This window comes from Rana temporaria, chromosome 12 (genome assembly GCF_905171775.1).
Source record: "Rana temporaria chromosome 12, aRanTem1.1, whole genome shotgun sequence".
In the NCBI taxonomy this organism is placed as follows: Eukaryota; Metazoa; Chordata; class Amphibia; order Anura; family Ranidae; genus Rana; species Rana temporaria.
This window is the reverse complement of record NC_053500.1, coordinates 23,469,120-23,492,020: the sequence shown is the minus strand read 5'-3', so window position 1 is coordinate 23,492,020 and position 22,901 is coordinate 23,469,120. Positions and strand designations below refer to the sequence as shown.

Below are 22,901 nucleotides of genomic sequence, written 5' to 3'. Positions count from 1 at the left end.
AAGCCAATCAGAACCCTAGTCAGATGCTTATAAAGCATGGTGTGCCAACAGGCATTGTGATAGCTTTTGAAAGTCTTTTGTTGCAATAATAGACTCGGAGGTCTCTATGGGAGAAGACCCTTTACATGGCACTAGTCACATCCCTTTCCTTTAGCTTGGGTTGCTTGACCTTACACTGGCGAGTGTCGGTAGGCTTTATCAAAGCTTAGAAAAGCTCTGACCAAACGCTCTACAGACAATTAAATGGCCTAGGCATTCAGGAAGCGTTTCTTTACTTTACCAACGTCAATGCAGTGTGAACCTATAGCCAGGTCCTTATCACTTTTACTAGGGGGGGCTTTGTGTTTATATTATGGGGTCTGTATGTATGCAAGCCACACCAGATCCAAACTGAGGCAACTTCCTGCTAAATACGGAATCAATCCCATAACTGTATACATATATCACCAGCACACAAGAAGTCATTGGGGTAGATTCAGTAAGATATGCGCATTTTTTACGTCCCCGCAAATTTTCTGTGCTACCCTCGATTCACGGAGCAGTAGCTTAAATGATCCTGTAGGGGGCGGGAATCATTTAAATTAGGCGCGTTCCCGCGCCGAGCGTAGTGCGCATGCTCCGTCGGGAAACTTTCCCGACGTGCATTGCGGTAAATGACGTCGCAAGGATGTCATTTGCTTCAAAGTGAACGTGAATGGCGTCCAGCGCCATTCACGATTCACTTACGCAAACAATGTAAATTTCAAATTTCGCGACGCGGGAACGACGGGTATACTTTAGCATTGGCTGCCCCTGCTATAGAAGGGGCAGCCTTACGCAAAAGAACGCTGTACGCAAACTGCGTACGCAGGGCTCGCGTAACATTGTGAATCGGCGTTAGTATGCAATTTGCATACTATACGCTGACCACTACGGGAACGCCCCCTAGCGGCCATCGCAAGAATGCAGCCCAAGATATGCGGGCATAAGAGCCTTATGCCACACATATCTTAGGCTGCAGTCGGCGTAACGAGCTTTCTGAATACAGAACACTCGTTACGCCCGGGCAAGTAAGCAATTGCGCTGCGTAACTATGGTTACGCAGGCGCAATTGCTCTCTGAATCCGGGCCATTGTTGTCCCACTAGGGAGCTTTCCCTACAATTCCTGTGCCCATAGCCAAAACAGGAAGTGAGAGGGTCACCAAAACTAGTGTACCCTTTGGAAGATTTTCTCTCTATTGCTCTTCTGGTGACAACCTAAAATTCTGGATATTCTTTGGATTTCATTTTTAGTGATAACAGCAAACATGGAGAGGGTGAATGTCCCTAAAGGGGGCAGTGACATCAGTTATCTTATCTGCAGGCTGTAGATGTAGAACATAGGGGTTTTGTCTCTGCAGGCTCTTGTTGTATATAATGGGGAGGGGGTTCAGGCTCTTGGTGTATATAGTATGTATGTGTGTGGCCTCGTCTTGTGGGGTAGAGCAGCCCATTGGTGTATGTAATCTAGGTTCTGTTTATGCCGATTCTTGGTGAACATGGTAGCGTGTGTGTTTCCAGGCTCTGGTTGTATATAGTAGTGGGGGGCTTCTCTGTGTCGGGGGGGGGGGGGGGTCCAGACTCTGTGTTTATAGTAAAGATGGTGGCTTCTGTGTTTGGGGGGTGCAGACTCTCAGGCCCGGATTCACGTAGAAGCGCGCATCTTTGTGCGGGCGTAACGTATCCTATTTACGTTACGCCTCCGCAACTTTGACAGGCAAGTGCAGTATTCTCAAACCGAAGTTACGGCGGCGTAGCGTAAATAGGCCGGCGTAAGCCTGCCTAATTCAAATGTGGAAGATGTGGGCGTGTGTTATGTAAATTTAATGTGACCCCATGTAAATGACGCTTTTTACGAACGGCGCATCTGTAATGCGACGGCCGGGCGTACGTTCGTGAATTGGCGTATTTAGCTGATTTACATATTTCTAGGCGTAAATCAGCGTACACGCCCCTAGCGGCCAGCGTAAATATGCAGTTAAGATAAGACGGCGTAGGAGACTCACACTCAGAGATACGCCGTCGTATCTCCTACGTGAATCTGGGCCACAGTGTATAAAGTCTTGGGGGGCTCTGCAGGCTGTCGGCGTATATTGTAGTGGGGGATCCCTTCTGCAGGTTCTTGCTCTGTATATAGTATTGAAGGTCCTCCATTCGTCTGGGGTGTCATCTCTCTGTAGGAGAGGAGGGGGTGGGGGACTGTGCAGGCTCTCGATGTACCTAACAGTAGAGGATATTCCCAATGTGTGCAGATGGTGTGGAGCGTCTCTTCAGGCTCCTGGTGTATATATTTGCAGAGAACGGGTCATTTCTATGTCTGGAGGGTTGGTACTCTCTCAGTGTTTGGGGGTCCAAATTTTTGGTGTATATAGCAGGTGTCATCGCTCTGTGTTTTTGGGGTGCAGGCTCTCAGTGTATATAGTAGTAGTGAAATTTTCCACATTTTGTCATGTTACAACCAAAAATGTAAATGTATTTTTATTGGGATTTTATGTGATGGACCAACACAAAGTGGCACATAATTGTTTAGTGGAAGGAAAATAATAAATGGTTTTCAATTTTTTTACAAATAAGTATATGAAAAGTGTGGGGTGCATTTGTATGGCGCCCCCCTGAGTCAATACTTTGTAGAACCTCCTTTCACTGCAATTACAGCTGCATGTATTTTCGGGGATGTCTCTACCATTTTTGCCCATTCTTCTTTGCAAAATAGCTTTTGGTATATTTAAAGCGGGAGTTCAACCAATTTTTTTTTTTTCTCTTTTCCCCTTAGCTTCATGCTCGTTTTGTCTAGGGGAATCGGCTATTTGTTTTAAAATATGATCCGTACTTACCCGTTTACGATATGCATCTTCTCCGTCGCTTCCGGGTATGGGTCTTCGGGAGCGGGCGTTCCTTCTTGATTGACAGTCTTCCGAGAGGCTTCCGACGGTCGCATCCATCGCGTCACTAGTAGCCGAAAGTCGGTGCGGCTCTATACTGCGCCTGCGCACCGACGTTCGGCTTCTTTCGGAAAATCGTGACGCGATAGATGCGACCGTCGGAAGCCTCTCGGAAGACTGTCAATCAAGAAGGAACGCCCAGTCCCGCAGCCCATACCCGGAAGTGGCGGAGAAGATGCATCGCGTAAACGGGTAAGTACGGATCATATTTTAAAACAACTAGCCGATTCCCCTAGACAAAACGAGCATCCAGCTATGGGGAAAATGTGTAAGGTATGGGTGAACCTCCGCTTTAATAGTTGGGATCTCGGAGTGTGGGGAAATCAGAGCTATGCAGTGCATATAGTAGTGTTGGGAGTCCTCTCTTTGTGGTAGGGGGGTGCAGGCTCAAAGTGTATATAGTAGTGGGGTGTCCTCCCTGTGTCTGGGTGCAGGCTCTCAGTGTAAGTATTAGTTGGGTGTTTTATTGGGGGCGGGTGCAGGCACTAGGTCTATAGAGTAATAAGGGGAGGGGCAGAACCCCGGTGTGTATAGTGGAGGGGGTGAATCTAATAGTAGAGATCCTCTATGTGCGCTCACCAGGCTTTCAGAGTACTGTATCTCTTAATGGATAGCAGGGGTGTCCTCTGTGTGTCTTGGGGGATTCAGACTCTTGCTGTGTATAGTATAGAAGTGAGGGTCCTCTCTTGCTCTGTTTGGGGGTCCAGACTTTTGGTGTATTGGTGTGCAGGCTCCCAGTGTATATAGTAGTGGGGTGTCCTGGCTCTGGGTGTGTATAGTAGTGGGGGGTCCAGATGTGTGTGTATATAGTAGTGAGGAGTCCTCTGTGTAGTTGGGTCCCGTGTCTGCAGACTCTGGGTGTATATAGTAGTGGGGTCCCGGTTCTGCAGACACTGGGTGTATATAGTAGTGGGGTCCCGGTTCTGCAGACTCTGGGTGTATATAGTAGTGGGGTCCCAGTTCTGCAGGCTCTGGGTGTATATAGTAGTGGGGTCCCGGTTCTGCAGACTCTGGGTGTATATAGTAGTGGGGTCCCGGTTCTGCAGGCTCTGGGTGTATATAGTAGTGGGGTCCCGGTTCTGCAGGCTCTGGGTGTATATAGTAGTGGGGTCCCGGTTCTGCAGGCTCTGGGTGTATATAGTAGTGAGGTCCCGGTTCTGCAGGCTCTGTGTATATAGTAGTGGGGTCCCGTGTCTGCAGACTCTGGGTGTATATAGTAGTGGGGTCCCGGTTCTGCAGGCTCTGGGTGTATATAGTAGTGGGGTCCCGGTTCTGCGGGCTCTGGGTGTATATAGTAGTGGGGTCCCGGGTCTGCAGGCTCTGTGTATATAGTAGTGGGGTCCCGTGTCTGCAGACTCTGGGTGTATATATAGTAGTGGGGTCCCGGTTCTGCAGGCTCTGGGTGTATATAGTAGTGGGGTCCCGGTTCTGCAGACACTGGGTGTATATAGTAGTGGGGTCCCGGTTCTGCAGGCTCTGGGTGTATATAGTAGTGGGGTCCCGGTTCTGCAGACACTGGGTGTATATAGTAGTGGGGTCCCGGTTCTGCAGGCTCTGGGTGTATATAGTAGTGGGGTCCCGGTTCTGCAGACTCTGGGTGTATATAGTAGTGGGGTCCCGGTTCTGCAGGCTCTGGGTGTATATAGTAGTGGGGTCCCGGTTCTGCAGGCTCTGGGTGTATATAGTAGTGGGGTCCCGGTTCTGCAGGCTCTGGGTGTATATAGTAGTGGGGTCCCGGTTCTGCAGGCTCTGGGTGTATATAGTAGTGGGGTCCCGGTTCTGCAGGCTCTGGGTGTATATAGTAGTGGGGTCCCGGTTCTGCAGGCTCTGGGTGTATATAGTAGTGGGGTCCCGTGTCTGCAGCCTCTGGGTGTATATAGTAGTGGGGTCCCGGTTCTGCAGGCTCTGGGTGTATATAGTAGTGGGGTCCCGGTTCTGCAGACTCTGGGTGTATATAGTAGTGGGGTCCCGGTTCTGCAGGCTCTGGGTGTATATAGTAGTGGGGTCCCGGTTCTGCAGGCTCTGGGTGTATATAGTAGTGGGGTCCCGGTTCTGCAGGCTCTGGGTGTATATAGTAGTGGGGTCCCGGTTCTGCAGGCTCTGGGTGTATATAGTAGTGGGGTCCCGTGTCTGCAGCCTCTGGGTGTATATAGTAGTGGGGTCCCGGTTCTGCAGACTCTGGGTGTATATAGTAGTGGGGTCCCGGTTCTGCAGGCTCTGGGTGTATATAGTAGTGGGGTCCCAGTTCTGCAGACTCTGTGTATATAGTAGTGGGGTCCCGTGTCTGCAGACTCTGGGTGTATATAGTAGTGGGGTCCCGGTTCTGCAGACTCTGGGTGTATATAGTAGTGGGGTCTTGGTTCTGCAGGCTCTGGGTGTATATAGTAGTGGGGTCCCGTGTCTGCAGCCTCTGGGTGTATATAGTAGTGGGGTCCCGGTTCTGCAGACTCTGGGTGTATATAGTAGTGGGGTCCCGGTTCTGCAGGCTCTGTGTATATAGTAGTGGGGTCCCGTGTCTGCAGGCTGCATTTGTGGGTGCAGGCTCCCAGTATATATAGTAGTGGGTTGTCATTTGTGTTTGGAGGTGCAAGCTCCCAGTGAATATAGCAGAATATAGGTCATCTGGCGCGTTGTGTGTCGGGTCCCCCCCGGTAGGTGTGTGTCGGGTCCCCCCGGTAGGTGTGTGTCGGGTCCCCCCGGTAGGTGTGTGTCGGGTCCCCCCGGTAGGTGTGTGTCGGGTCCCCCCCGGTAGGTGTGTGTCGGGTCCCCCCGGTAGGTGTGTGTCGGGTCCCCCGGTAGGTGTGTGTCGGGTCCCCCCGGTAGGTGTGTGTCGGGTCCCCCCCGGTAGGTGTGTGTCGGGTCCCCCCGGTAGGTGTGTGTCGGGTCCCCCCGGTAGGTGTGTGTCGGGTCCCCCCGGTAGGTGTGTGTCGGGTCCCCCCCGGTAGGTATGTGTCGGGTCCCCCCCGGTAGGTGGCTCAGTGTGTCGGTCCCTCAGGTAGGTATGTGTCGGGTCCCCCCCGGTAGGTGGCCCGGTGTGTCGGTCCCTCAGGTAGGTATGTGTCGGGTCCCCCCCGGTAGGTGGCCCGGTGTGTCGGTCCCTCAGGTAGGTATGCGTCGGGTCCCCCCGATAGGTGGCTCGTGTGGCGGTCCCTCCGGTAGGTATGTGTCGGGTCCCCCCGGTAGGTGGCTCGGTGTGTCGGGTCCCTCCGGTAGGTATGTGTCGGGTCCCCCCGGTAGGTGGCTCGGTGTGTCGGGTCCCTCCGGTAGGTATGTGTCGGGTCCCCCCGGTAGGTATGTGTCGGGTCCCCCCGGTAGGTGGCTCGGTGTGTGTGTCGGGTCCCCCGGTAGGTATGTGTCGGGTCCCCCCGGTAGGTGGCTCGGTGTGTGTGTCGGGTCCCCCGGTAGGTATGTGTCGGGTCCCCCCGGTAGGTGGCTCTGTGTGTGTGTCGGGTCCCCCCGGTAGGTGTGTGTCGGGTCCCCCCGGTAGGTGTGTGTCGGGTCCCCCCCGGTAGGTGTGTGTCGGGTCCCCCCCCCGGTAGGTGTGTGTCGGGTCCCCCGGTAGGTGTGTGTCGGGTCCCCCCCGGTAGGTGTGTGTCGGTCCCCCCCGGTAGGTGTGTGTCGGGTCCCCCCCGGTAGGTGTGTGTCGGTTCCCCCCCGGTAGGTGGCTCGGTGTATGTATCGGGTCCCTCCGGTAGGTATGTGTCGGGTCCCTCCGGTAGGTATGTGTCGGGTCCCCCTCGGTAGGTGTATCGGGTCCCTCCGGTAGGTATGTGTCGGGTCCCCCCGCCGGTAGGTGGCTCGGTGTGTCGGTCCCTCCGGTAGGTATGTGTCGGGTCCCCCCGGTAGGTATGTGTCGGGTCCCCCCGCCGGTAGGTGGCTCGGTGTGTCGGGTCCCTCCGGTAGGTATGTGTCGGGTCCCTCCGGTAGGTATGTGTCGGGTCCCCCTCGGTAGGTGTATCGGGTCCCTCCGGTAGTTATGTGTCGGGTCCCCCCGGTAGGTGTGTGTCGGGTCCCCCCCGGTAGGTGTGTGTCGGGTCCCCCCGGTAGGTATGTGTCGGGTCCCCCCCGGTAGGTGTGTGTCGGGTCCCCCCCCGGTAGGTGTGTGTCGGGTCCCCCGGTAGGTGTGTGTCGGGTCCCCCCCGGTAGGTGTGTGTCGGTCCCCCCCGGTAGGTGTGTGTCGGTCCCCCCCGGTAGGTGTGTGTCGGTTCCCCCCCGGTAGGTGGCTCGGTGTATGTATCGGGTCCCTCCGGTAGGTATGTGTCGGGTCCCCCTCGGTAGGTGTATCGGGTCCCTCCGGTAGGTATGTGTCGGGTCCCCCCGGTAGGTGTATCGGGTCCCCCCCGCTAGTTATGTGTCGGGTCCCCCCGGTAGGTATGTGTCGGGTCCCCCCCGGTAGGTATGTGTCGGGTCCCCCTCGGTAGGTGTATTGGGTCCCTCCGGTAGTTATGTGTCGGGTCCCCCCGGTAGGTATGTGTCGGGTCCCTCCGGTAGGTATGTGTCGGGTCCCCCCGGTAGTTATGTGTCGGGTCCCCCCGGTAGTTATGTGTCGGGTCCCCCCGCCGGTAGGTGGCTCGGTGTGTCGGGTCCCTCCGGTAGGTATGTGTCGGGTCCCCCGGTAGGTATGTGTCGGGTCCCTCCGGTAGGTATGTGTCGGGTCCCTCCGGTAGGTATGTGTCGGGTCCCTCCGGTAGGTATGTGTCGGGTCCCTCCGGTAGGTATGTGTCGGGTCCCCCCGGTAGTTATGTGTCGGGTCCCCCCGGTAGGTATGTGTCGGGTCCCCCCGCCGGTAGGTGGCTCGGTGTGTCGGTCCCTCCGGTAGGTATGTGTCGGGTCCCCCCGGTAGGTATGTGTCGGGTCCCCCCGCCGGTAGGTGGCTCGGTGTGTCGGGTCCCTCCGGTAGTTATGTGTCGGGTCCCCCCGGTAGGTATGTGTCGGGTCCCCCCGGTAGGTGGCTCGGTGTGTGTGTCGGGTCCCCCGGTAGGTATGTGTCGGGTCCCCCCGGTAGGTGGCTCGGTGTGTGTGTCGGGTCCCCCGGTAGGTATGTGTCGGGTCCCCCCGGTAGGTGGCTCTGTGTGTGTGTCGGGTCCCCCCGGTAGGTGTGTGTCGGGTCCCCCCGGTAGGTGTGTGTCGGGTCCCCCCCGGTAGGTGTGTGTCGGGTCCCCCCCCGGTAGGTGTGTGTCGGGTCCCCCGGTAGGTGTGTGTCGGGTCCCCCCCGGTAGGTGTGTGTCGGTCCCCCCCGGTAGGTGTGTGTCGGGTCCCCCCCGGTAGGTGTGTGTCGGTTCCCCCCCGGTAGGTGGCTCGGTGTATGTATCGGGTCCCTCCGGTAGGTATGTGTCGGGTCCCTCCGGTAGGTATGTGTCGGGTCCCCCTCGGTAGGTGTATCGGGTCCCTCCGGTAGGTATGTGTCGGGTCCCCCCGCCGGTAGGTGGCTCGGTGTGTCGGTCCCTCCGGTAGGTATGTGTCGGGTCCCCCCGGTAGGTATGTGTCGGGTCCCCCCGCCGGTAGGTGGCTCGGTGTGTCGGGTCCCTCCGGTAGGTATGTGTCGGGTCCCTCCGGTAGGTATGTGTCGGGTCCCCCTCGGTAGGTGTATCGGGTCCCTCCGGTAGTTATGTGTCGGGTCCCCCCCGGTAGGTGTGTGTCGGGTCCCCCCGGTAGGTATGTGTCGGGTCCCCCCCGGTAGGTGTGTGTCGGGTCCCCCCCCGGTAGGTGTGTGTCGGGTCCCCCGGTAGGTGTGTGTCGGGTCCCCCCCGGTAGGTGTGTGTCGGTCCCCCCCGGTAGGTGTGTGTCGGTCCCCCCCGGTAGGTGTGTGTCGGTTCCCCCCCCGGTAGGTGGCTCGGTGTATGTATCGGGTCCCTCCGGTAGGTATGTGTCGGGTCCCCCTCGGTAGGTGTATCGGGTCCCTCCGGTAGGTATGTGTCGGGTCCCCCCGGTAGGTGTATCGGGTCCCCCCCGCTAGTTATGTGTCGGGTCCCCCCGGTAGGTATGTGTCGGGTCCCCCCCGGTAGGTATGTGTCGGGTCCCCCTCGGTAGGTGTATTGGGTCCCTCCGGTAGTTATGTGTCGGGTCCCCCCGGTAGGTATGTGTCGGGTCCCTCCGGTAGGTATGTGTCGGGTCCCCCCGGTAGTTATGTGTCGGGTCCCCCCGGTAGTTATGTGTCGGGTCCCCCCGCCGGTAGGTGGCTCGGTGTGTCGGGTCCCTCCGGTAGGTATGTGTCGGGTCCCCCGGTAGGTATGTGTCGGGTCCCTCCGGTAGGTATGTGTCGGGTCCCCCCGGTAGGTATGTGTCGGGTCCCTCCGGTAGGTATGTGTCGGGTCCCCCCGGTAGTTATGTGTCGGGTCCCCCCGGTAGGTATGTGTCGGGTCCCCCCGCCGGTAGGTGGCTCGGTGTGTCGGTCCCTCCGGTAGGTATGTGTCGGGTCCCCCCGGTAGGTATGTGTCGGGTCCCCCCGCCGGTAGGTGGCTCGGTGTGTCGGGTCCCTCCGGTAGTTATGTGTCGGGTCCCCCCGGTAGGTATGTGTCGGGTCCCCCCCGGTAGGTGGCTCGGTGTGTCGGTCCCTCCGGTAGGTATGTGTCGGGTCCCTCCGGTAGGTATGTGTCGGGTCCCCCCGGTAGGTATGTGTCGGGTCCCTCCGGTAGGTATGTGTCGGGTCCCCCCGGTAGTTATGTGTCGGGTCCCCCCGGTAGGTATGTGTCGGGTCCCCCCGCCGGTAGGTGGCTCGGTGTGTCGGGTCCCTCCGGTAGTTATGTGTCGGGTCCCCCCCGGTAGGTGTGTGTCGGTCCCCCCCGGTAGGTGTGTGTCGGGTCCCCCCCGGTAGGTGTGTGTCGGTTCCCCCCCGGTAGGTGGCTCGGTGTATGTATCGGGTCCCTCCGGTAGGTATGTGTCGGGTCCCCCCGGTAGGTGTATCGGGTCCCCCCCGCTAGTTATGTGTCGGGTCCCCCCGGTAGGTATGTGTCGGGTCCCCCCCGGTAGGTATGTGTCGGGTCCCCCTCGGTAGGTGTATTGGGTCCCTCCGGTAGTTATGTGTCGGGTCCCCCCGTAGGTATGTGTCGGGTCCCCCCGGTAGGTATGTGTCGGGTCCCTCCGGTAGGTATGTGTCGGGTCCCCCCGGTAGTTATGTGTCGGGTCCCCCCGGTAGTTATGTGTCGGGTCCCCCCGCCGGTAGGTGGCTCGGTGTGTCGGGTCCCTCCGGTAGGTATGTGTCGGGTCCCCCGGTAGGTATGTGTCGGGTCCCTCCGGTAGGTATGTGTCGGGTCCCTCCGGTAGGTATGTGTCGGGTCCCTCCGGTAGGTATGTGTCGGGTCCCCCCGGTAGTTATGTGTCGGGTCCCCCCGGTAGGTATGTGTCGGGTCCCCCCGCCGGTAGGTGGCTCGGTGTGTCGGTCCCTCCGGTAGGTATGTGTCGGGTCCCCCCGGTAGGTATGTGTCGGGTCCCTCCGGTAGGTATGTGTCGGGTCCCCCCGGTAGTTATGTGTCGGGTCCCCCCGGTAGTTATGTGTCGGGTCCCCCCGCCGGTAGGTGGCTCGGTGTGTCGGGTCCCTCCGGTAGGTATGTGTCGGGTCCCCCGGTAGGTATGTGTCGGGTCCCTCCGGTAGGTATGTGTCGGGTCCCTCCGGTAGGTATGTGTCGGGTCCCCCCGGTAGTTATGTGTCGGGTCCCCCCGGTAGGTATGTGTCGGGTCCCCCCGCCGGTAGGTGGCTCGGTGTGTCGGTCCCTCCGGTAGGTATGTGTCGGGTCCCCCCGGTAGGTATGTGTCGGGTCCCCCCGCCGGTAGGTGGCTCGGTGTGTCGGGTCCCTCCGGTAGTTATGTGTCGGGTCCCCCCGGTAGGTATGTGTCGGGTCCCGCCGGTAGGTGGCTCGGTGTGTCGGTCCCTCCGGTAGGTATGTGTCGGGTCCCTCCGGTAGGTATGTGTCGGGTCCCCCCGGTAGGTATGTGTCGGGTCCCTCCGGTAGGTATGTGTCGGGTCCCCCCGGTAGTTATGTGTCGGGTCCCCCCGGTAGGTATGTGTCGGGTCCCCCCGCCGGTAGGTGGCTCGGTGTGTCGGGTCCCTCCGGTAGTTATGTGTCGGGTCCCCCCCGGTAGGTGTGTGTCGGTCCCCCCCGGTAGGTGTGTGTCGGGTCCCCCCCGGTAGGTGTGTGTCGGTTCCCCCCCGGTAGGTGGCTCGGTGTATGTATCGGGTCCCTCCGGTAGGTATGTGTCGGGTCCCCCCGGTAGGTGTATCGGGTCCCCCCCGCTAGTTATGTGTCGGGTCCCCCCGGTAGGTATGTGTCGGGTCCCCCCCGGTAGGTATGTGTCGGGTCCCCCTCGGTAGGTGTATTGGGTCCCTCCGGTAGTTATGTGTCGGGTCCCCCCGGTAGGTATGTGTCGGGTCCCTCCGGTAGGTATGTGTCGGGTCCCCCCGGTAGTTATGTGTCGGGTCCCCCCGGTAGTTATGTGTCGGGTCCCCCCGCCGGTAGGTGGCTCGGTGTGTCGGGTCCCTCCGGTAGGTATGTGTCGGGTCCCCCGGTAGGTATGTGTCGGGTCCCTCCGGTAGGTATGTGTCGGGTCCCTCCGGTAGGTATGTGTCGGGTCCCTCCGGTAGGTATGTGTCGGGTCCCCCCGGTAGTTATGTGTCGGGTCCCCCCGGTAGGTATGTGTCGGGTCCCCCCGCCGGTAGGTGGCTCGGTGTGTCGGTCCCTCCGGTAGGTATGTGTCGGGTCCCCCCGGTAGGTATGTGTCGGGTCCCCCCGCCGGTAGGTGGCTCGGTGTGTCGGGTCCCTCCGGTAGTTATGTGTCGGGTCCCCCCGGTAGGTATGTGTCGGGTCCCGCCGGTAGGTGGCTCGGTGTGTCGGTCCCTCCGGTAGGTATGTGTCGGGTCCCTCCGGTAGGTATGTGTCGGGTCCCCCCGGTAGGTATGTGTCGGGTCCCTCCGGTAGGTATGTGTCGGGTCCCCCCGGTAGTTATGTGTCGGGTCCCCCCGGTAGGTATGTGTCGGGTCCCCCCGCCGGTAGGTGGCTCGGTGTGTCGGGTCCCTCCGGTAGTTATGTGTCGGGTCCCCCCGGTAGGTATGTGTCGGGTCCCCCGCCGGTAGGTGTATCGGGTCCCCCCCGCTAGTTATGTGTCGGGTCCCCCCGGTAGGTATGTGTCGGGTCCCCCTCGGTAGGTGTATCGGGTCCCTCCGGTAGTTATGTGTCGGGTCCCCCCGGTAGGTATGTGTCGGGTCCCTCCGGTAGGTATGTGTCGGGTCCCCCCGGTAGTTATGTGTCGGGTCCCCCCGGTAGGTATGTGTCGGGTCCCCCGCCGGTAGGTGGCTCGGTGTGTCGGTCCCTCCTGACGTCGCTCATCATGTGTGTCTCTCCCAGAGTGCTCTCGGTTCTCTCCGCCCCACCCCAGTCTCAGCCCTCATTTCCCAGCCGTGAGAAATAGAGGAAAATACTGCAAGAAGAAGGAGAGGGAGACGGCGAAGAAGGAGAGGACTCAGCGGCGGCGGTGGTCAGTCCTCCTTCACCGGACAGGGACTGGGGACCGTGACATCCCCTCCCCCCCCAGGGACCCCGCTTCCCCTCCTCAGGGGGGAGGACCAGACATCGGCAGGAAGGGGGGCCTGGACCCCGGCGGACACCCCGATATTCAGGATCTGCTCCCCCCCCCCGACACCCCGCAATCCTCTCTGATGATCGCACGGCCACCAGGGGGCTCCGGGGCTCCTCATTTTTGGGGGTCCCTCGATTGATTAACCCGCTCGGTGCCGCCCCTCCAGATCCCACCGACACCCTATCTTCCACCCGCCGTGCCCCCCAAATCTGGTCGGCCGACGAGGATCGAGGTGCCCCCCAGTACGGAGAGGAGGAGATCGCAGGCCACCATTTTAAGACAGGAAGAGAGGGGGAGGCAGCCTGACATCTCATCACTTCGGGGGGCTGATGTGTGATTTGGGGGGCGTGTGACCCCCTCACAGCGGACATTCATCACCGACAATTACAGGGGCCTTTGCTCGGATCGGGGATCCCCTGCTCGGATTTTTTTCCATTTTATTTAAAGGAGCATACCCCTCCCTTCCCCCCACCCCCTCTCTTTTCAAGGGCCGAGGCCTAGTTGTTTGTTTTGCCTCCTCCGGCGGCTGCGGTGTTTCCTGAGCGGCCAGGCCGGCCCGCGGGTGTCGGTGAGCGGTCAGAGTCGGGGCGGAGAGCTCGGTGCAGGCCGTGACTCGGAGGAGTGTTGCTGTAGCAGCACGAGGAGGAGAAGACGAAGGAGGAGGAGGATGGGCTGTCTGGGGAACAGTAAGACGGAGGACCAGCGCAATGAGGAGAAGCAGCAGCGGGAGGCCAACAAGAAGATCGAGAAGCAGCTGCAGAAGGACAAGCAGGTGTACCGGGCCACACACCGGCTACTGCTGCTGGGTGAGCGGGCAGGGTGGGGCCCACACTACACTCTGCTCTACGGGGGGCCTGGGACATGTATTCCCCCCCCCCCCCAGGGAGGGAGACCTGGGACTTGTAGTGCCCCCCCCCCAGGGAGGGAGACCTGGGACTTGTAGTGCCCCCCCCCCCAGAGAGACCTGGGACTTGTAGTGCCCCCCCAGGGAGGGAGACCTGGGACTTGTAGTGCCCCCCCCCCCCAGGGAGGGAGACCTGGGACTTGTAGTGCCCCCCCAGGGAGGGAGACCTGGGACTTGTAGTGCCCCCCCCCCCAGGGAGGGAGACCTGGGACTTGTAGTGCCCCCCCCCCAGGGAGGGAGACCTGGGACTTGTAGTGGTCCCCCCCCAGGGAGGGAGACCTGGGACTTGTAGTGCCCCCCCCCCCCCCAGGGAGGGAGACCTGGGACTTGTAGTGCCCCCCCCCCCAGAGAGAGAGACCTGGGACTTGTAGTGCCCCCCCCCCAGGGAGGGAGACCTGGGACTTGTAATGCCCCTCCCCCAGGGAGGGAGACAGGGGACCTGGGACTTGTAGTGCCCCCCCAGGGAGGGAGACAGGAGACCTGGAATTTGTAGTGCCCCTCCCCGGGAGAGAGAGGGACGGGGGACCTGGGACTTGTAGTGCCCCCCCCCAGAGAGAGAGACCTGGGACTTGTAGTGCCCCCCCCCCCCCAGGGAGGGAGACCTGGGACTTGTAATGCCCCTCCCCCAGGGAGGGAGACAGGAGACCTGGAATTTGTAGTGCCCCTCCCCGGGAGAGAGAGGGACGGGGGACCTGGGACTTGTAGTGCCTCCCCCCCCCCAAGGGAGAGAGGGGGACCTGGGACTTGTAGTCACCCTCCCTCAGGGAGAGAGAGGGAAGGGGGACCTGGGACTTGTATTGCCCCTCCCCCCAAGGAGGAAGACAGGAGACCTGGGACTTGTAGTGCTCCTCCTCCCCCAAGGAGAGAAACATGACCTGTGTGACTTGTAGTCCCCTCCCCCAAGGGGGAGAGAGAGACAGGGGACCTGTGATTTGTAGTGCTCCCCCCGAGAGAGAGACACAGGGGACCTGGGACTTGTAGTGCTCCTCCTCCCCCCAAGGGAGAGAGAGACAGGGGACCTGGGACTTGTAGTGCCCCCCAGGGAGAGAGACAGGGGACCTGGGACTTGTAGTGCCCCCCCCCAAGGGAGAGAGAGACAGGGGACCTGGGACTTGTAGTGCCCCCCCCCCAAGGGAGAGAGAGACAGGGGACCTGGGACTTGTAGTGCCCCCCCCCAAGGGAGAGAGAGACAGGGGACCTGGGACTTGTAGTGCCCCCCCCCCCAAGGGAGAGAGAGACAGGGGACCTGGGACTTGTAGTGCCCCTCCCCCAAGGGAGAGAGAGACAGGGGACCTGGGACTTGTAGTGCCCCTCCCCCAAGGGAGAGAGAGACAGGGGACCTGGGACTTGTAGTGCCCCCCAGGGAGAGAGACAGGGGACCTGGGACTTGTAGTGCCCCCCCCCCCAAGGGAGAGAGAGACAGGGGACCTGGGACTTGTAGTGCCCCTCCCCCCAAGGGAGAGAGAGACAGGAGACCTGGGACTTGTAGTGCCCCTCCCCCAAGAGAGATGGGACCTGGGACTGGTAGTGCCCCCCCCCCCAAAGGATTGGGAGAGCCCAGTACAGGTCTAGTGATGTTTATGTGGAACTGCTACAGAGGGGGCCCCCTTATCCTTAATACAGGTCATTTATACCTGCTATGGTGTTCCCTGAAGCCTCTATCACTTAGTACAGGCCATTTATACTACTTATGGGGTCCCCTGAACTATGTCCCCAATAAAGGCTTTTTATACCTCCTGTGGGGTCCCCCGAACCCCTTACTCATGGTACAGGGTCATTATACCTCCTGTGGGGTCCCCCTAACCTTGTCCCTAATAAAGGTCCTTTATACCTCCTACAGTGTTCCCCCAAACCCCTTATCCCTGATACAGGCCCTTTATACCTGCTGTGTGGTCCCCTGAATCTTGTCCCCAATAAAGGCCCTTTATACCTGCTGTGTGGTCCCCTAAATCTTGTCCCCAATAAAGGCCCTTTATACTGCCTGTGGGTCCCCTGAAGCCCTTATCTTTGGTGCAAGCCTTTTATACCTCTTATGGCGTCCTCCGAATGCCTTTTCCCTGGTGCAGGCCCTACATACATTCTATGGGGTCCTCCAAACCCCTTATCCCTAGTACACGCTTTTTATATCTCCTACAGTGTCCCCCAAACCCCTTATGCCTAGAAACAGCCCTATATACCTCTTTGAGGTCCTTCTCCCTGGTACACCCCATTTTAAACTCCTGTGGGGTCCTCCCAGCCAGCCCCCTAGCCCTAGTACCTTTCTTTGTAACTTCTATGGGGTCCTCCGAACTCCTTATCTCTTGTATTTTGCCTTTTATACCTCCTTGGAGATCGTCCAAACTCTTTATCCCTAGTACAGTCCCTTTTATACCTCCTTGGAGGTCCACTAAAGTCCTTTTTCCTGGTGCAGTCCCTTTTATCAACTCCTGTGGAGTCCTATGAACCCCTTATCCTTGGTACAGTCCATAAATATACCTTTTATGTAGTACCCTGCACCCTTTATCCCTAGTACAGTCCCTTTATACCTCCTTGGAGGTCCTCCGAAGTCCTTATCCCTAGTACAGTCCCTTTATACCTCCTTGGAGGTCCTCCGAAGTCCTTATCCCTAGTACAGTCCCTTTATACCTCCTTGGAGGTCCCATGAACTCCTTATCCATAGTGCAGTCCCTTTATACCTCCTTGGAGGTCCTCCGAAGTCCTTATCCCTAGTACAGTCCCTTTATACCTCCTTGGAGGTCCCATGAACTCCTTATCCATAGTGCAGTCCCTTTATACCTCCTTGGAGGTCCTCCGAAGTCCTTATCCCTAGTACAGTATTTTTAATAACTTCTGTGGGGTCCTATGAACCCCTTATCCTTAGTACAGTCCATATATATACCTTGTATGTGGTCCCCTGGACCCCTTATCCCTAGTAAAGGCCCTTTAATACCTCCTATGAAGTTCTCTAAATCCTTTATCTCAATTAGAGTCCCTTTGTTCTTAGTACAGTCCCTTTATAGCCCCTCAGTAGAGTCCTATGGACCCCTTTTCCCTAGTACAGTTCCTTTATACCCCCATGAGTTCCTCCAAACCTCTTATCACTAGTACACCCCTTTATACACCCTATGGGGTGTTCCGAACTCTTGTCTTTCTAGTATAATTCATGGGAGTCTTCAAACCTCTTATCACTTGTACAGTCCCTTTTTATACCTCCTGTGCGTTCCTCTGAACACCTTATCACAAGTTCAGTCCTTTATACCTCCTATTGGGTCCTCCAAACCCCTTGTCACTGGTTTATTTTATGGGATTCTCTAAACCCGTTATCCCCAGTGTAGCAGCTTTATATTCCTTATGGGGTCCTCCAAACCCGTATGTCTAGTAAAGTTTGTTTCATATCTCCTTTTGGAGGCCTCTCGACCCCTTATGTCTAGTACACTCTTTGTACTCATTGTGGGGTCCTCCAAACCCCTTATTTTTAGTACATTTCAGCATTTCTCTTTAGGACAATCCATTAAAACCCTTTATGGGGTCCTCTGAGCCCATTAACTTCAGTCCGGCCTATTTATAACCCCAAACAAATCCTGCCTCTATCCTACCCCTCATGGGATTCTCCAGAACCCTGATCTTCCGTACAGCCCAATAGCAACCCCGGCTATTTGAACCTCTGATCTCTAGGACAGCCCTCTGACAATAAGATTCCCCCAATCCAAAGTACTGCCCATTAACACCAACCATGGGGTCCTTTTTAATACCCCTGATCTGCAGTACAGTTCACCACCATCTCTGGTGGGGTTTTCCAAACCCTTATTCTTCTTATATCTCCTATTGGGGCCTCCAGATCCCTAACATTCCCTGTGTGGTTCTCTGAACCTCTGATCTGCACAGCCTAAAAAAACACCGCCAACAAGGTTCTCCCAGTCCTTAATCCGTAGTAAAGATCTCCAATACCTTCTATGGGGTCCACTGAATCCCTGATTTTGTAGTACAGTTCACTAGGACTTCCTAATCCAGTGTTTCCCAACTCCAGTCCTCAAGGCACACCAACAGGTCATGTTTTCAGGCTTTCCATTATTTTGCACAGGTGATTTCATCCGTTTCACGGCCTTAGTAATTACCACAGCCGTTTCATCTAAGGGAAATAAATACTGAAAACGTGACCTGTTGGTGTGCCTTGAGGACTGGAGTTGGGAAAAACTGTCCTAATCTGTAGCAAAGCACGCTACCGGTGCGGTTTCCTGAACCCCTAAACTTTGGACTAGCCCAACAAAAGTCCCAAAAGGGGTTTCCTGTTTCCAGTCTGTAGCACAGCCAGCTTTCCCGGTAGAGCGATCACGAGCTCCTGATCTGTATTGCAGTTCAATAAAATCACTATTCCTAGTATCTGAACCCGAATCTGTAATAAAGTTTTCCTACCCCTCATTACTGGCCTTTAGATTGCCTACCATGGGTGCTCAACCTGTGGCTCTCCAGCTGTTGCAGAACTTCAAGTCCCATCATGCCTCTGCCTTTGGGAGTCATGCTTGTAACAGTCAGTAGCTTGCAATGCCTCATGGGAATTGTAGTTCTGAAACAGCTGGAGAGCCACAGGTTGAGCACCCATGGGCCCTATCCTGTAATGACCCAGCTGCTCCCAGTATGTGGAATGGCTAATCTATAGTACAACTCCTTTAGGGAACCTCATAATCCCAGTAACCTATTTCTGCTGTCTTCTGACACATTCTGTAACAATATTTATGGAAACCCCATTACATTTTACTGAACCCCCAAATCCACGTAAAAGCTAATTAACACTGTAGCCTGTGTTTTTTTTTTTGCTGTTCTGCTCTATAATAATTTGGTTACTACACTAGTGTGTGTCTCTTACCCACTAAACTTCTCTTGACCTCAGGGGAGCTAACCCTCTTTACACTGTGTATATGGGCACCCTGCTAACTTTATTACATGCCTCTCAACCCCAACTCTACTGTTCCCCATTCTCTATATTCATGATGTCCCACTTCAGTAGGAGCGTTGCCACCCTCTCACTCCTAGGGCAGGGATAGGCAACCCCGGCACTCAAGCTGTGTTGAAACTACAAATCCCATCATGCCTCTGCCTCTAGGAGTCATGCCTGTAATTGTCAGGGTCTTGCAGTGTCTCGTGGGACTTGTAGTTTTACCACAGCTGGAGGGTCCATGTTGCCTACCCCTGGATTAGGGCAGTGGTCATCAACCTTGTCCTGCAGGGCCCACTAACAGGCCAGGTTTGCAAAATAACTGAAATACATCACAGCTGATATCATTTGCTCCTCAGTGATTGCAGTATTCTAGACTGCATCTCCCCAAGGTGATACATAAAACCTTGCCTGTTAGGGGGCCCTGCAGGACAGGGTTGATGACCACTGGATTAGGGGCTATGTACTATGGGATTTGTAGTGTTCATAGAGCAGTGCACGTGACGGCTGCTCGTTCCATACAACAGGCAGTGAGGGGAGGGGGAAGGGTAGGTTTGGGAGCTCATGGAGGATGGCACAATGAGGCAGCAAACCGTTTAATGTAAAATAGCTTACAGGGCCATTTAAATAGTGGATGTGTTAAATGCTGATCTCCGGGCAAACTTTTTTTTTTGCACTGCATGAGTTAAAGTGTAAGTAAACCCACTTATCATTTTCAGCCAAGGAAGCTGCCATCTTGGCCTATGTTTAATCTTCAACTGCCATGGTGCTGCACATGTGATCAGTTATGACACCAGCCATTGGATGGTTTGACAGTTTGGTTGAGAGCACAACCAATGTGACAGTTCGCAATCCCGGTATGCCGGAAATGTAACTGCTTTTTGAAACTGTTAAATCGATGGGTTTACTTCCGCTTTAACTGCTTTTATTTTGGGGGAGAGTGGAGATGTACTTAACTGATCCATCGGGCCTCCCTGCACAAGACTGGTCCAGCACCCCCCCGCGGTCCAGCAGTCTTGAAAAAGGACTGTTCCTGACGTTGGCACTCTTCATAGATAGGAACAGTCTACCACTGGACCGTGGGGGAGTGCGGTTTTCCGGTGGATCAGGTGAGTATCAACTTTGTGCTCACCTCCTAGAAAAAATAAATGAGTAGTTGACCCTTGCTGTGCAGAACAGCCCCGTTGCATGGGGAAAAAATGCCTGGAGATGGGCTTTAAGGTTATTTTCTAGAATAAGATTATTGCTTAGTGTCACTTTAAACACGCTTTCATCAAATTTTAAACTGGTTGGGATACCACCACCTACCACTATTCTTTCACTCCACCCATCAGTTTCATGACTTTGTATATTTTACAACCACAGTACTTGGACTACTATATACTATATTGCTATATTGTAGGAAGGAATCGCTGCGCATTTCACCCCAAAATGTATTTGGAAAAATGTATATATATATTTTTTTTAATCTTTTCACGTTAAAATTTTTTGACCCCCCCCCCCCCCCCAAATCTGAGTCCTCTTAATTAGGATGAGCTCCGGCGTGTTCGCATAGAAGGCGAAGTCAGGAAGTCGGCACCCGCGCTGCGCTAATCACAGCCGGGCAGACATTTTCCGATGCTCGGCTGCAGAGATCGGGAAATGTCTGCCCGGTTGTGATTGGCGCACTAAGCGCAGCGCAGGTGCCGACTTCCTGGCGGGCTCCGCACGTGTTCTAGGCGAACACGCCGGAGCTCATCCTTACTCTTAATGCTTAAATCTGAAAGAGACTGAATATTATCCAGCCTGGACCACTATACTGGGACCTTCTCCGATTTTCTTCTTTCTACTATACTTGCTCTGAACCCAGCATCTGAAAGAAGCGTGTTGCCATGCTTGCCTTACTAATCTTGCCAAACATAAGCTCCATTTCCTGACCTCCTATATCTGATATAATTTTGGTATACCATAGCTGGCAGTAAGCAACACCTTTTATGTCTCTTGATTAAGGATGAGCTCTGGCGTGTTCGCATAGAACACGTGCAGAGCCCGCCAGGAAGTGTGCACGGCGCTGTGCTAATCACAGCCAGGGAGACATTGTCCCGATGCTCGGCTGCAGGGATCGTGAAATGTCTCCCTGGCTGTTATTAGCGCAGCGCCGTGCTCACTTCCTGGCGGGCTCTGCACGTGTTCTTTGCGAACACGCCGGAGCTCATCCTTACTCTTGAGGCCGGAAAAAACTCCAACATACCTAACTAATGCTGGCCATACACTCTACGAAAAATTGTCTGAACAAACTTTCGAAAAACCAACATTCGGCCGTGAGTGCAAACGATAGTGCCATCGTGTAATGACCGATAAATCGTTCAGTGGACATAAATAAAATAAAAATTGGTTTGTTTTATTTACATATACCTAGTGCAGAGAGTTCAGACGGGAAACGGATTAAGCTTCCGGTTTATCGTTCGTTCGGCAGAAAATTTCCAAACTTGTCCTTCGTTTTTTCGACTCAAAAGCGTCCCAACGATTATCGATTTTGTGCCCATTAAAGCGGTTGTATACCCTCCTTTTTTTTTATTTTTTTTTTTTTTTAAACCTGAAAAGTAAAAGCCATACTATCTCATTATGAAATACTTACCTGGTCCACGCCAAGCGAGATGTCCTCTTGCTCCGGCATGTCTTCCGGGTATCGCCGCTCCAGCGCTGTGATTGGCTGGAGCGGCGATGTCGTCACTCCCGCACATGCGCACGGGAGATTTCATTCCGGCAAGGGCCGGCCCTTTAGCCGAGGATCCTCCCCTGCGCTGCTGCAGTCAGCGGCGCATTGCGAGGGGAATATCTTCTAAACTGTAGAGGTTTAGGAGATATTCTCTATACCTACAGGTAAGCCTTATTATAGGCTTACCTGTAGGTAAAAGTTTAAAAAAAAAGGTATGCAACTGCTTTAACTGTTTGAAAAATGAACGAACTGTCTGAACGGCCGATTTTTCGTATAGTGTATGGCCAGCATAAGTTTGGGATTGGCACTGATCACTCTTTACTACTTATGTCATCTGTGGTCCATCTTATGTCAAGGAACTATGGGGTTGATTTAATAAAAGCAGAGAGGGCAAAATCTGATGCAGCTCTGCATAAAAACCAATCGACTTCCAGTTGTTGTTTTTTTTTTTTTTTTTTTTTTTTAATCAAAGCTTAATTGAACAATCTCAAATTAGAAGCTGATTGGTTACTAGGCAGAGCTGCACCAGATTTTGCACTCTCCAGTTTTAGGAAATAAACTCCTGTAAGTCTTATTGTAATAAATGAGTGTAATTGCAAGGACTAACTACTGTCTAGCTGCTCTGAGCTCCCCGCTAATCTGGTTTCCTCACTTACTTAATGCGGCATCATTATCTGAATAAAGATGTGACAAATGTGTATTGTATAATAGCTAGCACCTCTGTGTCATCTGTACAAAGAGCCCAAGTATTATTTATGTGCATGTATGTGAAACTGAAAGCTCAAGCACTCTATACCCCGATATCAGTTCCACCTTCTACAAAACATTTTACTCTGACGGTGTATCCTCCTCCCCCATATCATGACCAATTAAGTTCCTCTGCCCCGTCCTGTTTCTTTAGACCAATAGCTAACCCCACCTCCACTGTCAGGAATGCAGATGCACTAGTGCTGGACAATGTCTGGCAGTTGGGTAGCCAATGCCCTTAAACATATATAATTTTTTTTTTTTTGTCTACATTTTTCTGGACCGGAATGACAACTTACTAAAATCTTTGAATTTATTGCAGAATCTGAGAAAATACCAGGCAAACTTTTTGTATTTGAATTGAGCTGCAAATCCAGATATCCTATATTATCTTTGTATGCTGGGATTTGAAGTCAATGGCGCGCCTATGTCCGATGTCTTCAGTTTAATGGTTCAGGTCTTTGGACTATTAATAGTCTATGTCAGCCTTTCTCAACCCCCTTCCCCCCCTTTTTTTTTTCTTTACATGGAGGAAAGCTTAAAATTAACTTTCAGATCTCTGGGAACCTCTGTGAATAATTTATTTCTACAGCCCATGGTACATTGGTGTGGACAGTAAGTTGATGTGTATGGATAAATAAGCAATAAAGCGATAGCGTACTTGGCATATTTTACACCCAGATCTGTTCTATATGACAAAATTCTCAGTAATAATAATAATTATGAAATTTTAAACAATGCTAATGACCAGAAAATAAATGCAGATGGTGAAAATGGTAGTGTTCCTTCATGATGGTGGTGTGTTGGGGCTTTGCCCCCTTCACGGTGGTGGTGGTGTGTTGGGGGTGGCGCTCCCCTTCATGGTGGTGATGTTGTGTTTGGGCGGCGCTCCCCTTCACGGTGGTGTGTTTGGGCGGCGCTCCCCTTCACGGTGGTGTGTTTGGGCGGCGCTCCCCTTCACGGTGGTGTGTTTGGGCGGCGCTCCCCTTCACGGTGGTGTGTTTGGGCGGCGCTCCCCTTCACGGTGGTGTGTTTGGGCGGCGCTCCCCTTCACGGTGGTGTGTTTGGGCGGCGCTCCCCCTTTACGGTGGTGTGTTTGGGCGGCGCTC

General features: G+C 55.1%; 1 protein-coding gene across 2 annotated transcripts in view; it reads left to right on the top strand.

Annotated features, from left to right (window-relative positions):
• The window catches only part of GNAS (GNAS complex locus), a 202,540-nt gene that overhangs the window by 78,349 nt on the left and 101,290 nt on the right, over positions 1 to 22,901 (top strand). The window contains exon 1 of one of the 2 annotated variants that reach the window (XM_040330133.1): positions 12,324 to 13,337. The exons of the other annotated variant lie outside the window; for it this stretch is intronic. Within the exon in view, the coding sequence (XP_040186067.1) occupies positions 13,199 to 13,337 (139 nt within the window). The 5' untranslated portion in view covers positions 12,324 to 13,198. Of the gene's footprint in view, positions 1 to 12,323; positions 13,338 to 22,901 lie in introns of those variants that run through there. 2 annotated transcript variants of the gene reach the window in all.